General features: G+C 35.1%; 1 protein-coding gene across 3 annotated transcripts in view; it reads right to left on the reverse strand.

Annotated features, from left to right (window-relative positions):
- The window catches only part of STRADB (STE20 related adaptor beta), a 37479-nt gene that overhangs the window by 18846 nt on the left and 2581 nt on the right, over positions 1 to 16052 (reverse strand). For all 3 annotated transcript variants that reach the window (XM_072741016.1, XM_026002539.2, XM_026002538.2), the window contains exons 2-3: positions 15114 to 15208; positions 9751 to 9831 (exon numbers count right to left, since the gene is read on the reverse strand). In XM_072741016.1, coding sequence (XP_072597117.1) covers positions 9751 to 9831; positions 15114 to 15125 — 93 coding nt within the window. In that variant the 5' untranslated portion in view covers positions 15126 to 15208. The remainder of the gene's footprint in view (positions 1 to 9750; positions 9832 to 15113; positions 15209 to 16052) is intronic.

Consider the following 16052-nt stretch of genomic DNA (forward strand, 5'->3'; position numbering starts at 1 on the left):
AGCCCAAAAGGCTCCACCAAAAAACTGGTAGAACTGATAAATGAAACCATTAAAATTGCAGGATACAAAATCAACAAACAGAAATCTGTTCCATTTCTATATACTAATAATGAAGCAGTGGAAAGAGAAGTCAAGGAGTCAATCCCATTCACAACTGCACCAAAAATATTAAGATAGCTAACAAAAGAAGTGAAAGACCTATACTCTGAAAACTATAAAACATTAATGAAAGAAGCTGAAAATAACAGAAAGAAATAGAAAGACATTCCATGTTCATGGATTGGAAGAAAAAATAGTTTTAAAATGTCCATACTGTACAAAGTAATCTACACATTTAATGCAATCCCTATCAAAATATCAACAGCATTTTTCACAAAACTAGAACAATCCTCAAATTTGTATGGAACCATAAAAGAACCCAAATAACCAAAGTAATCTTGAAAAAGAAAAGCAAAGAGGCATCATAATTCCAGACATCAAGCTGTATTACAAAGCTATAATAACCAAGACAATATGATAATGGCAAACAAATAGGCACATAGATCAATAGAACAGAAAACCCAGAAATGAACCCACAAATATATATCAATTAATTTTTGACAAAACACGAAAGAATATCCAATGAGAAAAATACTATCTCTTCAACAAATGGTGCTGGAAGAACTAGACAGCAACATACAAATGAATGAAACAGGATGACTTTCTTATCCATATACAAAAATAAATTCAAAATGGATGAAAGGCCTGAAACCATAAAAAGCCTAGAAAAGAATGAAGTAACTTCTTTAATATTGGCTGTAGCAACTTCTTTCTAGATATGTCTTTTGAGCAAGGGAAACAAAAGCAAAAATACTCAATTGGGACTACATCAAAATAAAAGGTTCTGTACAGTGAAGGAAACAAAATTAAAAGGCAATCTAAAGGAATGGGAGAAGATATTTGCAAATCATATATCTGATAAAGGGTTAGTATCTAAAATATATAAAATAACTTACACAACCCAACAACCAAAAAACAATCTAATTTAAAAAGACATTTTTCTAAAGAAGACATGCACCTGCCAGAACACCATGGGTGGTTAATTGCCTTGAGTTGGAAAATGGTTTGCATTTATAACTGTAAATTTATTCATCCTTTTAATTTAGGTAAGGTTTTTGTACACAATTCTCAATTCTTTAAGAGATGACAACAAATTTTGGTTTTCTACTGTCACGTGAGATTAGGCCCCAGCAATGCATCATTGTGTGAGGAAAATAAAGTGCTGCAGTAAAAAAAAAAAAAAAAAAGAACACTCTTGCACTGGTGGGAATGCAAACTGGTGCAGCCTCTCTGGAAAACATTATGGAGGTTCCTCAAAAAGTTAAAAACAGAACTACCCTATGACCCAGCAATTGTAGTACTAGGTATTTACCCAAAGGATACAAAAATACTAATTCAAAGGGATACATGCACCCTAATGTTTACAGCAGCATTACCTATAATAGCCATGCTTGTTTTCTTATGGAAACAGTCCAAGTGTCCAATGACTGATGAATAAAGAAAATGTGAGATATATATATATATATATACATACACACACACACAATGGGATGTTAGCCATAAAAAAAGAATGCAATCTTGACATTTGCAATGATATGGATGAAGCTTGAGAGCATTATGCTAAGTGAAATAAGTCAGAGAAAGACAAATATATTTCATTCATGTGTGGAATTTAAGAAACAAAACAATCAAGCAAAGGGAAAAAAAGAGAGAAAGAGAGGCAAATCAAGAAACAGACTCTTAACTACAAAGAACTGATGGTTACCAGAAGGGAGGTGGATTGGAGGATGGCTTTAATAGGTGATGAGGATTAAGGAGTGTACTGGTTGTGATGAGCATTGGGTGATGTTTGGAGTTGCCGAATCACTATATCGTCACCTGAAACTAATATTACACTGTATATTAACTAACTTGAACTTAAAAACAAAACAAACAAAACAGAATGACTGAATGGATAAAAAAACGACTCATCTATGCTTCCTACAAGAGATTCGTATTAGAACTAGAGACACATGCATATTGAAAGTGAAGGGATGGGAAAATATTATGCAAATAGAAGTGAAAAGAAACCTGGCATAGCCATACTTATGTTAAGCAAAATAGACTTTAAAACAAAAAGTGTAACAAGAGACAAAGAAGGACACTACATAATAATAAAGGGAACAATCCAAAATGAAGATACACAATTGTAAATGTTTATGTACCCAAAAACGGACCACCCAAATACATAAGGCAACTATTAATAGACACAAAGGAAAAACCAATAGTAATACAATAATAGCAGAGATCTTTAACACCCCACTTTGTTCAATACATAGATCATCCAAACAGAAAATCAACATGGAAAGAGTGACTTTGTTTTTATTTCTCTTCTTATTTTTTAATTTTCTTATTTTTTTAAGAGAAGGAGAAAGAGTGGGGGAGAGGCAGACACAGAATTTTAAGCAGGCTCTGCATCCAGCATGGAGCCTGACATGGGGCTTGATCTCTGGGCTCTGAGATCATGACCTGAGCCAAAATCAAGAGTCAGATGCTTAACTGACTGAGCTACCCAGGTACCCCAAGAGTAACTGTGAATGACACATTGACCAGATGTTTCTAACAGATATATTCAGAACATTCCATCCTAACACAGTGGAATACACATTCTTTTCAAGTGCACATGGTACATTCTCCAGAACAGATCATATGTTAGGCCATAAAACATGCCTCAACAAGTTCAAAAAGACTGAAATCATATCATGCAACTTTCTGACCAAAATGCTGTGAAACCAGAATTCAACCACAAGTAAAAATCTGGAAAAAAACTAAATACATGGAAGTTAATTAACATGCTACTAAGCAATGAATGAGTCAACAAAGAAATCAAAGAGGAAATGAAAATATATGTGGAAACAAATGAAAATACAATAGTCCAAAATCTTTGGGATACAGCAAAAGCTACTCTAAGAGGGAAGACTATAGCAATACAGGTCCACATCAAGCAGCAAGAAAAATCTCCAATAAACAATCTAACCTTATTCCTAAAGGAGCTAGAAAAAGAAGAACAAACAAAACCCAAAGCCAGTAGAAGGAAGAAAATAATAAATATTAGAGGAGAAATAAATTAAGTAGAAACTAAAGAAAGAATAGATCAGTGAAACCAGGAACTGGTTCTTTGAAAAGATAAAAAGAAATTGATAAGCCTTTAGCCAGACTCAAAAGAAAAAGAAGAGAAATACCAACCTAAACCACAGAAACACAAATTATAAGAGGATATTATAAAAATTATATGCCAACAAACTGAAAGCCTATAAGAAATGGATAAATTCCTAGAATCAAATAAACTACTAAAACTGAATCAGGGAGAAATGGAAAATTTGAACAAACCAATTACCAACAATGATATTGAATCACCAATCAAACTGAATCAGTAATCAACAAATAAAAAGCCAGGACCAGAGGGCTTCACAGGTGAATTCTACCAAATATTTAAAGAAGAGTTAATACTTATTTTCTCAAACTATTTCAAAAAAAGAAGAGCAAGGAAAGCTTCCAAATTCATTATATGAGGCCAGAATTACCCTGATACCAAAACCAGCTAACGGCACCACAGAAGTAACAGAACTATAGGCCAAGACCTCTGATGAACCTAAGTGCAAAAAAAAAAAAAAAAAAAAAAAAAAAAATCAGCAAGTGGAATCCAACAATACTTAAAAAAATCATTCACTACGATCAAGTGGAATTTATTCCTGGGATACAAGGTGGTTCAATATTCACAAATCAATTAATGTGATACACTGCATCAATAAGAGCAAGGATAAAAAACTATATGATCACTTCAACAGATGCAGAAAAGCATTTGACAAGTAAAACATCCATTCATGATAAAACTCTTAACAAAGGAAGTTTAGAGAAACATACCTCCACATAATAAAAGCCATATATTAAAAATCCACACCTAACATCATACTTACTGGTGACAAACTGGGAGCTTTCCCCATAAGACCAGAGCAAGAAAAAGGAGGTTCACTTCCACCATTTTTAGTCAACACAGTACTAGAAGTCCTAGCCAATGCAATCAGACGACAAAAAGAAATAAAAGGTATCCAAATTGGTAAGAAAAAAGATAAATTTTTACTATTTGCAGATGACATGATACTACATACAGAAAATCCTAAAGACTGACAAAAAACTACTAGAACTGATAAAGGAATTCAATAAACTCACAAAATCGACATACAGAAATCTGTTGCATTTCTATACACTAATAATAACATAGCAGAAACAGATTTAAAAAAACACCATTTACAATTTCACCAAAAAGAACAAATACCTAGTAATAAACTTAAAGAGGTAAAAGACCTATATTCTGAAAACTATAAGACACTGATAAGAAAAACTGAAGATGACACAAACGAGTGGAAACATAGTCCATGCTCATGCACTGGAATAATCAATATTGTTAAAATGTTCATACTACCAAAAGCAATCTACATATTTAAAGTAATTCCTATCAAATTTCTAACAGCATTTTTCATAGAACTAGAATGAATATCCTAAAATCTGTATGGAAACACAAAAGACCTCAAATAGTCAAAGCAATCTTGAAAAAGAAAAACAAAACTGGAAGTATCACAATCTCAGATATCAAGATACACCACAAAGCTGTTGTATTCAAAACAGTATGGTATTAATATAAAAATAGATACACATGTCAATGGAACAGAAAAGAGAGCCCAGAAATAAACTCATGATTATGTGGTCAATTAATCTATGAGAAAGGAGGCAAGAATATGCAATGGGAAAAAAATCTCTTCAACAGTGTTGGGAAATTGGACAGTTACATGCAAAAGAATGAACCTGGACCACTTTCTTATACCATACACAAAACAAATGCAAAATGGAGTAAGGACCTAAATGTGAGACTTGAAGCCAAAAAAAATTCTAGAAGAGAGCACAGGTAGTAATTTCTCTGACATTAGCTATGGCTAATGAAAGTTGAATTCTGAAAGTTGAAGCAATTACTGCTTTGGATACATAACAATATATTAAAGCATGTCAGAAAGTGCAAAAAAGGAGGCATTCAGCAGAGCAAAAACAAGCAACAGGCTGATTGTCCTAACAGAAGCTCTTTCTAGAGCTCAGTCCCAGTAATTAGAGCTGCCTCAGCCAGAGAGAGGTCCAGACATGAGTTTTGATGGATTCTTATTACAACTAGTCAAAGGCAAGCTCAAAAAAACCGAGGTTCACATTTCCCCCATGACTGTCTATTTTCTAGATAGATCTCCTCAGGCAAGGGAAACAAAAGGAAAAATAAACTATTGAGACTACATCAAAATAAAGAGCTTCTGCACGGCAAAGGTAGTAATAAAACAAAAAAGCAACCTACTGAATGGGAAAATATATTTGCAAAAGATATATCTACTAATACCCAAAAAATAAAGAATTTATACAACTCAACACCCAAAAAATAATCCAATAAAAAAATGGGCAGAAGACATGAACAGACATTTCTCCAAAGAAACATAAGATAGCCAATGGAGACATGAAAAGACGCTCAATATCACTAATCCTCAGGAACTGCAAATCAAAACCAAAATGAAATATCATCTGTCAAAATAGCTAAAATCCAGAACACAAGAAATGACAAGTGTTGGCAAGGTTGTGGAAAAAAAGGAACCCTCTTGCACTCTTGGTAGGAATGCAAACTGGTATAGCCACTGTGGAGAACAGTACAGAGGTTCCTCAAAAAGTTAACAAAGACCTACGATATGATCTAGTAATTCCATCCTGTGTATTTACCCAAAGAATATGAAAACACTAATTTAAAAAGATATACACACCTCTACAATAGTCAAAATATGGAAGCAACCCAAGTGTCCATTGATAGATAAATGGATAAAGAATATGTGGTATATATACACAATAGAATATTATTCAGCCATAAGAAATAATGTACTTCTTATGTATTAAGAAATAATGTATTTCTTAATAATGTTGCTATTTGCAACACTGATGGATCTAGAGGGAATATAAGTGAAATAAGTCAGGGAAGGACAAATACAGTATCTCACTCATATGTGAAATATAAGAAAACAAATGAACAAAGAAAAAAAGATATTTGACAAGGGTGTCAAAACCATTCAATAAAACAAGAACAGTATATTCAGCAAATGGTGCTAGGAAAAGTGTATATCCACATACAAAAGAATGAAGTTGGATGCCTATCTAACACCATATACAAAAATTACCTCAAAATGGATCAAGGACCTAAATTTAATACCTTAAACAATAAAATTCGTAGAAGAAAACATAGGGCAAAAGCTTTATGACATCAGATTTATTTATTTATTTTTAAAGATTTTATTTATTTATTCATGAGAGACACGCAGAGAGAGAGAGGCAGAGACAAAGGCAGAGGGAGAAACAGGCTCCATGCAGGGAGCCTGATATGGGACTCCCGGCTCTCCGGGATCATGCCCTGGACTGAAGATGGCGCTAAGCCGCTGAGCCACCGGGGCTGCCCCTTTATGACATCAGATTTAGAGATGATTTCTTGTAAATGACAGCAAAAGTATAAGGAACAAAAGAAAAATAGACAAAATGACTTCATGAAATTTTTAAATTTTGGGCATCAAAGAAATACTAACAACAAAGTTAAAAGGCAACCCATAGAATGTGAGATATTTACATTTGTAAATATCTGGTAAGGTGTTAATATCCAGAAGATAAATAGAACTTCTAAAACTCAACAACAAAATAAAACTCCATTGAAAAAAGGGCAAGGGACTTGCACCGACCTTTCTCCACACACAGAAGACATACAAGTGGCCAATAAGCACATGACAAGATATTCAACATCACTAGTTATTAGAGAAATGTAAAGCAAAACTACAATGAGAGGAAAAAACCCCCCAAAAACAAAAACAAAAAACCTACAATGAGATACCACCTCTCACCTGTTAGGTTGGCTACTATCAAAAAACAGAAAATAAAGAAGTGTTGGCTAGGATGTAGAGAAACTGGAATTCTTGTGCACTGTTGATAGGAATAAAAAATGTAGAAAACAGTATGGTGGTTCCCCCCAAATTAAAATAGCATTACCATATGATGCAGTAATCCTGCTTCTGGGTAAACCCAAAGAACTGAAATCAGATATTTGCACACCCACGTTCATAGATAGCATAATTATTCACAATAACCACAAAGTCAAATCAACCCAAGTGTCCATCAACAGATGTATGGGTAAGCAAAATGTGGTATGTACACATAATGGAAAGCTTTCAGCCTTAAAAAATAAGGAAATTCTGCAATATGCGGAAACACAAATGAACCTTGAGGACACTAAATGAAATTTAATTCAATCACAAAAAGACAAATGCAGTATGATTCCACTAATACCAGGTACTTAGTAAAAAATCACAGAAAGTAGAATGGTGGTTGATAGAGACTTGGGAGGGAGAGAGAGAATGGGGAGTTATTGTTTAATGGATACACAGTTTCAGTTTTACATGATGAAAAGAGTTATAGAGGTTGGTGGTGACAGCTGCACAACACTATGAATGTATTTGATTGTACACTTTAAAAATGGCTAAGATGGTAAATTTTGTAATGTATTTTAATACCAGCCCACCCCCAAAAAGACCCAGAAACACACACACACTCACACACACACACACACACACACACACACACACACAGGCAGCCGCAACTATAGAAGTTTCCTGAAGTTTAAGACCTCTCTCTTGGCAACAGTAAGGGGACAATAGCAGACTGCCTCAATCTGAAGAGTAATTCTTGAATGAAAACTTGGATTGGATAATATATTTTATTACACAAAAGGACAGAAGACTGAAAGACTTAAGAACATTAGTGAGTAAAAAGTGAAATGAGAAAAATGAAGACAACTGAAAATAGGATCAAGATAAACTTACAAATAGGAATAACTGGCATGACTTTATTTTATAGGAAAACAAGGCATTTGCAAGGCAGATTCCATTTTGTACTAAGAATTTCAGAATAAAGTAAGAATTTAGGAAGGGAGGACCCCAGAGAAATATTTATTCCCAAGCATGTTTTTAAAATTATTATTTAGGGATCCCTGAGTGGCGCAGCGGTTTGGCACCTGCCTTTGGCCCAGGGCGCGATCCTGGAGACCTGGGATCGAATCCCACGTCGGGCTCCCTGCATGGAACCTGCTTCTCCCTCTGCCTGTGTCGCTGCCTCTCTCTCTCTCTCTCTCTCTCTCTCTCTCTCTGTGACTATCATGAATATATAAATAAAATCTTTTAAAAAAATTATTATTTAATATATACCAGGCATCGCCCAGGGGAAATACAGATGAAAAAAGCAGGATGCCTATTTTATGAAAATCATGTTCTAGTTAGACACGTATATCAATTATTGTGAGGCAATATAATAAATATCATTTTCTGGGAATGTCTAAGATTTGTAGGAGCATAATGGAATAAAATGTACAAGAGGAAACAATTCAGAGATGTGATGTTTGAGCTAACTTCATGAATGAGGAGGAATTCTGGAGACAGAAGAAGAAGAGTATTTCATTTCATTTTATTTTTTTTAGATTTTTAAAAAAATTTATTCATAGAGACACACAGAGAGAGAGAGAGAGAGAGAGAGGCAGGCAGAGACACAGGCAGAGGGAGAAGCAGGCTCCATGCAGGGAGCCCGACGTGGGATTTGATCCCGGGTCCCCAAGATCACACCCCGGGCTGCAGGCGGTGCTAAACCGCTGTGCCACTGGGGCTGTCCAAGAAGAGTATTTTAATCAGAAAAAAAAGAGTATGTGCTAAGGCTTAGTAGCAAGAAATGAAACTAAAAAATTAGACATATTCCAAACCATTAAGAGTCCTTATATTATACTAAGAAGTTTAGGCTTTATCCCATAGGCTGCAGGAAACCAATGAACGTTTTATTTATTTTTTTTTTGTTTTTGGTTTTTTTTGTTTTGTTTTGTTTTTCCAATGAACGTTTTAAAGCAGGAAAGTGACACAAACAGGCCCATACTGGTAACAGTGTTGAATACTGATCTGAGTGTGAGAGGAGGTTTATCTAGGAAAGTAGAGGTAATGTGTCTACTTGTAATTATCCAGGTAAGAGATGATGAGATTTGGGAAGTAGCAGTGATAAGGTGCTGGTTAGGGACTCGAGGGCATTTCAGAGACAGACACAAAACACTTGGTGTATAACTAGATGTTGGGGTGGGGGGTAGAGACAAGTAACAGGATAACTTCTAAGTTTCTAGTTAGGGTGACTTAGTAGATGGGTTTTCATTAGCCAAAGAAAGAAATACAATGATCAGAGAAGTTTGATAGATTAAGGTTTTACTCAAACTGCATAGAGATGCCTTTGAAAAGTTTGATTGCAGGCATTTTATAGATACATCTAGTGCCCAGGAAGGAGTGTGGGGCTATAGGTAAAAATTTGAGAATCAACAGTCCTGCTTGATGCCAGAGTCCTCTCATGACCTGAAGCTACAGGACAGTCTGAAATCTGACCAACTGGAGCCTAGGAATAGGTGCTGCTGAGGGGGAGCCTGTTTAGGCAGAAGAGGTCAACCGTAAACTTCTGAAGAGTAACAGAACTAGAGGAAGAAGAAACAGTAAAAGATACTGTAAAGAGAGATATGAAGAACTAGGAATTACATTCTGTACTATGATACTACAGAAAGCAAGGAAGAATATTAATTGTACTTAACCATTGTCTTACCAAGTATTGATGGATATTGGTTTCAGACTGTTTTTCAGGTCTGAGTGATTCAACTTGTGTTCGTGAAGTGCAGAAACAATCCTGGAAATTCAGAAACGCATGAAATAAGTGAAAAATAAGACTGGAAATCATAATACCAATTCATTTTCACTGCTGATATTAAGTTTTAATCCTTTCATCATCTTTCAGTTTTGTTTTGAATATTTAGCTAAAAATTATTCTGCTGTACTCATTGTAATCAATTTAATTTTAGTCCTCAAATCCTTTGTTTCTTAAATGTAGGAATTGTGTTTATCCACATTAAACTACACAATGAGTATATCTGGAACCAATTTTGTTTCTTAAGGTGGTAAACATCTTACTTCAACTGAATGCAAATTAAAAATAGATTTAGTTCCATTATCACAATTCACATTTTCCTGCTTTTAACCTATGGTCCTATTATCACATATTGTCAATAAAGAAATGTAACGCTTCCTTGTGACTTATCACATGGGGTAAAGCTGACCTTATTCTACTTAGGAAGAAAAAGTATGTCAAAAGCATAAACAAATTGTGTAAAAGAGACTTTTGTAATAAATTATTTTGAAGCATCTCATGAACACTTAAAGTATTAATATCAAATGAGTCTTCAAGAAAAGCTCATTCATGTCTACTTAACACTCTATAGTCACTTAAAAGTAATCACACTTCCTTTCATTTAAAATAATGCCAGAATTTCTCACTAACTTGTCATTTTTTCAGCCTAAATTACTATTTTAAGATGAATTCCTGTAGTTTGTATGCCTTATCAATCTTACCACAATACTTTGATTTAAATCTCCACTCTCTTATGAAAAACTCGTCCCTGAAGAACAGAAGCTAACAATGTCAGGATAGCTATAGAATCATTTCCTGTGCAAAGTTTCTACTGGTTTGTCTAGAGTGAATAAAATGGGCAATTAAAGTTTTTGAAGATACTTATTACTCTTCCTCATATTGAAAACAACCACCAGTCACTTACATCTTGTATTTGGTATTTACATATATTTTGTAACATTTACTCAGAATCTTTCACAATAATCATTAATATCGCTGTACAGAAGAGAATTACACATCAGGCCTAAAATTGCTATCCTTAGAAAAGGCTTGCTTAGGGCAGCCGGGGTGGCTCAGCAGTTTAGTGCCTGCCTTCAGCCCAGGGCGTGATCCTGGAGACCCTGGATCCAGTCCCACGTCAGGCTCCCTGCAGGGAGCCTGCTTCTCCCTCTGCCTGTGTCTCTGCCTCTCTCTCTCTTTCATGAATAAATAAAAGAAAAGAAAAGAAAAGAAAAGAAAAGAAAAGAAAAGAAAAGAAAAGGCTTGCTTGAAAAGTTGGCCCTTGGCTAGTATCTGGGAACTTGGATTTTGGGAAGGGTCCTATCATTCACTAATAAGAACAGATCATGGGCATAAACCATATAAACAATATGGCTTATGCTGAATACTCTTTTTTTCTGGAAGTCTGAAATTTTGTTACCTGCTAGCAGAAGGTACCTACATGATCAGTCCCCCGCCAAAAAGTCTGAGAAATGAGTCTCTAATGAGTTTCCTTGGTAGCTAACATTTTACACATGTTGTCACTATTCTGCGAGAATTAAGTACATTCTATGTGACTCCATGGGAGAAGGACTCTTGAAAGTTTGAGCCTGGTTTCCTTGAACTTTACTCCATGTACCTCCTTCCTCCACTGATTTTGCTTTGTGTTCTTTGTCTGTGACAAAACTTAATTATGACTATAAGACTAAGTTTTACAAGTCCTCCTAGCAAATCACCAAACCTGGAGGTGGTCTTAGGCAGACCTCTAATATAGTTACCAAAATATATTCAAGCCTATAAAAATTTTTCTAAAAAATATCCATCACTTAAATTAAAAAGTTAATTTGAGACATATTAGGCATATTTTTAGAGGCACCAGGGTGGTGCAGTCATTGAGTGTTGGACTCAGGTTTTGGCTCAGGTTATGGTCTCAGCATTGTGGGACTGAGCCCTGCGACAGGTTCCATGCTCAGTGAGGAATCTGCTTAGGACTCTCTCCCTTTCCGTCTGCCTCTGCCTCTGCCCCTACCCCCTGTGCACTCAATCTCTCTCTCTAAAATAAATCAATAGGGGGTCCCTGGGTGGCTCAATGGTTTAGTACCTGCCTTTGGCCCAGGACGCAATCCTGGAGTCCCAGGATTGAGTCCTGCATCGGGCTCCCGGCATGGAACTTGCTTCTCCCTCTGCCTGTGTCTCTGCCTCTCTCTGCCTCTATGTCTATCATGAATAAATAAATCAATAAATCTTTAAAAAATAAATAAAATAAATAAATCTTTAAAATTAAAAGACACATTGGGCATACTTTAAAAAACTTACATTGACCCTAATTCATTCTCAAGAGTAGTGATCCACGTTTTTGGTTTATAGAAATAAGAAAACATTTTATAAAATAATATGGTGGACCTTCATATTTCATTACCTTTATATAGAATTTTCACAGTGCAAGAAAGTGATCACTAATGTGAAGACAGCTAAAACCAGCCAATACTATAAGGCAAAATGTTTTTGCTGACTTCTAAAAAATGTTAGCATGTTCATTAGCTGTTCAAGTTATAAAAGTCATAAAACACTCATAGCTTATTCTTCCAAACATTTTTTATATCCACAATGAATCAATGAGATGCTGATGAATATAATAGCCCATGAAATATATATACATTAAGGTCTTTTTTTAATTTATTTTTTATTTATTTTTTATTTTTTTATTTACGATAGTTAGAGAGAGAGAAGCAGAGACACAGGCAGAGGGAGAAGCAGGCTCCATGCACCGGGAGCCCGACGTGGGATTCGACCCGGGGTCTCCAGGATCACGCCCTGAGCCAAAGACAGGCGCCAAACCGCTGCGCCACCCAGGGATCCCTACATTAAGGTCTTTTAGACAGCACAAATAGATTTAAAACCATCCAGAAGCTGCCCTAAAATATTTTTAATGTAATTTTTAAATCTACTACCATAATAGCCAAATGTAAAGCAGTTATATCTACTAGGGCATCTAAAGGAAAATATTTGACTTATGTTGCTCCTTTGAAAACAATATTTCTTAGCTCTCCAACAGAGGAAAAAAACTTGAATGAGGAAGAATCCTTCATAAGTATAAACATCAATTTTATCTCAGTTGTACAAAAATCTCATGTAGGAAAATATTCAAAGAATTCTAAATATTTCATCATTACAGGAAGTATTAAATGTAAAATTATTAACTGAACAAATTTAAATCACACATTAATTTCTATTATTTTTCACAAAACCCATAATTATAGAATAATTGAATAAATAAGATACTCTTTTTCCAAAATTCAGAAGCCCTGAGAATCCACACAGTCCTCTAAATCTCTGGATCTTCTTCTATCAAATGCCCTTTTACAACTCACGCAATTTATAAACTGATATAAAATGGTGAATCTTAAGTAATCCTTTAGAGCAGGGGTCCACAAACCAGTCTGAACCACCACCTGTTTCAGTAAAGAAGGTTTTACTTGAACACATTCATTTTTTTTTTCATTTAAATATTGTCTATGACTGTTTTCACAGCACAAAAACAGAAGAGTAATTTGTTACAAAGACCATATACCACACAAATACTATCTGGTCCTTTTACAGAAAATATTCGTTTACCCCAGCACCAGAAAATCAGGTAGGTATTTCACATCAATGTGCTTTATTGATAGATAAAGCTGTCCACCATTTTTTTTTTTTTTTTAGATTTTATTTTTGTGTAATGTCTACCCCCAACACAGGGCTTGAACTTACACCCCAAGATCAAGAGTCATATGCTCTACTGACTGAGCCAGCCAGGAGCTCCTAAAGCTCCCCTTTTAAGTAGAGAATCTTTACTTTAAAAATAAAGTAAGTGCATTCTGTATATTTCATATAACAAATTATACAATAAATCCAACAAATCCATTCTGTATTTCCTCACTTCATAGTTCTGTCTCTCAGACTTGGTAAACAATGGAGTGGATTGGCAGATATGAATTTGAGCCTTGGCAATCTCGGGCCAAACTCAAAACAAGGATTAAACCACCTGTCACTCATAATTTTGAAGACTGAATGAGATATATAAAAGTATTTATAAACTGCAAATCATCATACAAATGTACCCATCACTTTTTAAAAGATCATACTTTAATCAAGTCAGATATTGTATTATGTTCTATAGAAGAAGACATGATGAAAGACGTGAAACTACTTAATTTAAGTAATATTTTCGGTAGGTTGAATATTTTTTACCATATGATTCTTGGTTCTCAATCTAGATGCCATGGATCTAATATAAACAAAAAACAAGTTGTAATCTATATATCATACTATACATTGATCCAACTGTTTTCTATATTGTTGTTAAGAGGCTGATTTTTAGTATTATTTTGCTTGCCTTTGGTCTAATGGAAATTTGTAAAAGGGATTTTTGAAAGATTTAAGGATAAGATAGCTAACTAGATGGGAGAGGCATATCTAAGTACAGTAAAGGTATGGAAAAAAGTGGGATGGGACAAAGGAAATGAATGATGAATATATCAGAAAAGTATAGGAGAAGCTCTTTTTTAAAGCAACAAAAACTCAATGAGAATTTAACTCATTTCTTAAGACCAGAAGCCATTCAGGTCAAAATAACAACTCAGCATTAACAGTATCTCATCAGAATTTGCCTTCAATGTTATGCACTAACATCTAACTACTCTGATAGTACCAAATTAGATCTATGCTTTTTTTTTTTTTTTTTAAGATTTCTTTATGGGACACCTGGATGGCTCAGCGGCCGAGCACCTGCCTTCGGCCAAGGGAGTGATCCTGGAATCCCAGGATCCAGTCCCACACTGGGCTCCCCGTGTGGAGTCTACTTCACTCTCTGCCTATGTCTCTTATGAATAAATAAATAGAATCTTTTAAAAAAGAGATTTATGTTATTTCATCTTATTTTTTAAAGATTTATTTATTTGAAAGAGAGGGAGAGGAGAAAGAATGTATGAGCAGTGTGGAAGAGCAAAGGGAGAAGAAGTAGACTCCCTGCTGAGCAGGAAGCCCTACGTGGGGCTCAATTCCAAGACCCTGAAATCAAGACCTAATGGCAAACACTTAACTGACTGAGCCATCCAAGCATCTCTCATTTATTGTCTTGGCCTGAGTGTGGGGGTGGAGCTTGCAGGGAGAGAGAATCCCAAGCCTATGTCTTACAGAGCACAGAGTCTGACCTAAGGATCTCACAACCTTGAGATCATGACGTGAGCAGAAACCAAGAGTCAGAGGCATAACCGACTGCGGGACCCACATGTCCTGAAATTAAATCTGTGTTAACACAAACTTACCAAGAGAGACATTGAATCTTTTTAGTTCACAGAAAATGTCAAAAACCCATCTACTCCAAAAGACTTTTGCTTTATCTTCAAGATGAAGAAATATTCTGTTATAAAAAACAAAAGCAAAATTTAGATTTACATAAAAGCTCCTGGAAGAACTAGCTGCTATAAACCCATATGATATTTAGGCAGCTATTCTTTGATGCAACAACTGGAGACATTTCTGAAAAGTGTCTTTAAAGAGTGTTTCTTTTTATGTAACACTATTTGATCTGCCATCACAACAGAAAGGCAGAGTGAAGTTGAAGGGAGATTCTGAGTATTTCCAAAGACCAATATACCTGCATCTCTCCTTCCCTATTTTTTCTGTACTACTTTTTTTAAAGAAACTTAAGGGCAGCCCCAGTGGCGCAGTGGTTTAGCGCTGCCTGCAGCCCGGGGTGTGATCCTGGAGACCCAGGTTCGAGTCCCACATCCGGCTTCCTGCATGGAGCCTGCTTCTCCCTCTGCCTGTGTCTCTGCCTCTCTCTTCGCTCTCTCTGAATGAATAAATAAATAAATCTTAAAAAAAAAAAAAAAAAAAGGAACTTAAGCAAATGTGAAAGCAATATAGAAAATCAATGTTGGACTCATTAGAATTTCCAATGATTCTAGTTATAAGTAAACCTTGAAGGTTCCAAAGCTTCCTGATTGGATTAATTGCCAATTAAGTCATTTGGGGTCCATGATTAGCAAATTTGGGAAAGAATCTGCATTAGCAACACACTAGGAATTAATAACATTTACTCGTTGTCACATATTTTTAAAAGAGTAATTTCAGTCTTAACATAAAAATAATATTTCTGAAGGCTGAATATTTTTAACACAATTCTTAGTTCTCTGTTCTTCCTAGAATTTGACATATATGAAAGATATGAAATTATACAAATAATTCCTGTCCACTATCAC

Source organism: Vulpes vulpes, chromosome 16, assembly GCF_048418805.1.
Source record: "Vulpes vulpes isolate BD-2025 chromosome 16, VulVul3, whole genome shotgun sequence".
Lineage (NCBI taxonomy): Eukaryota > Metazoa > Chordata > Mammalia > Carnivora > Canidae > Vulpes > Vulpes vulpes.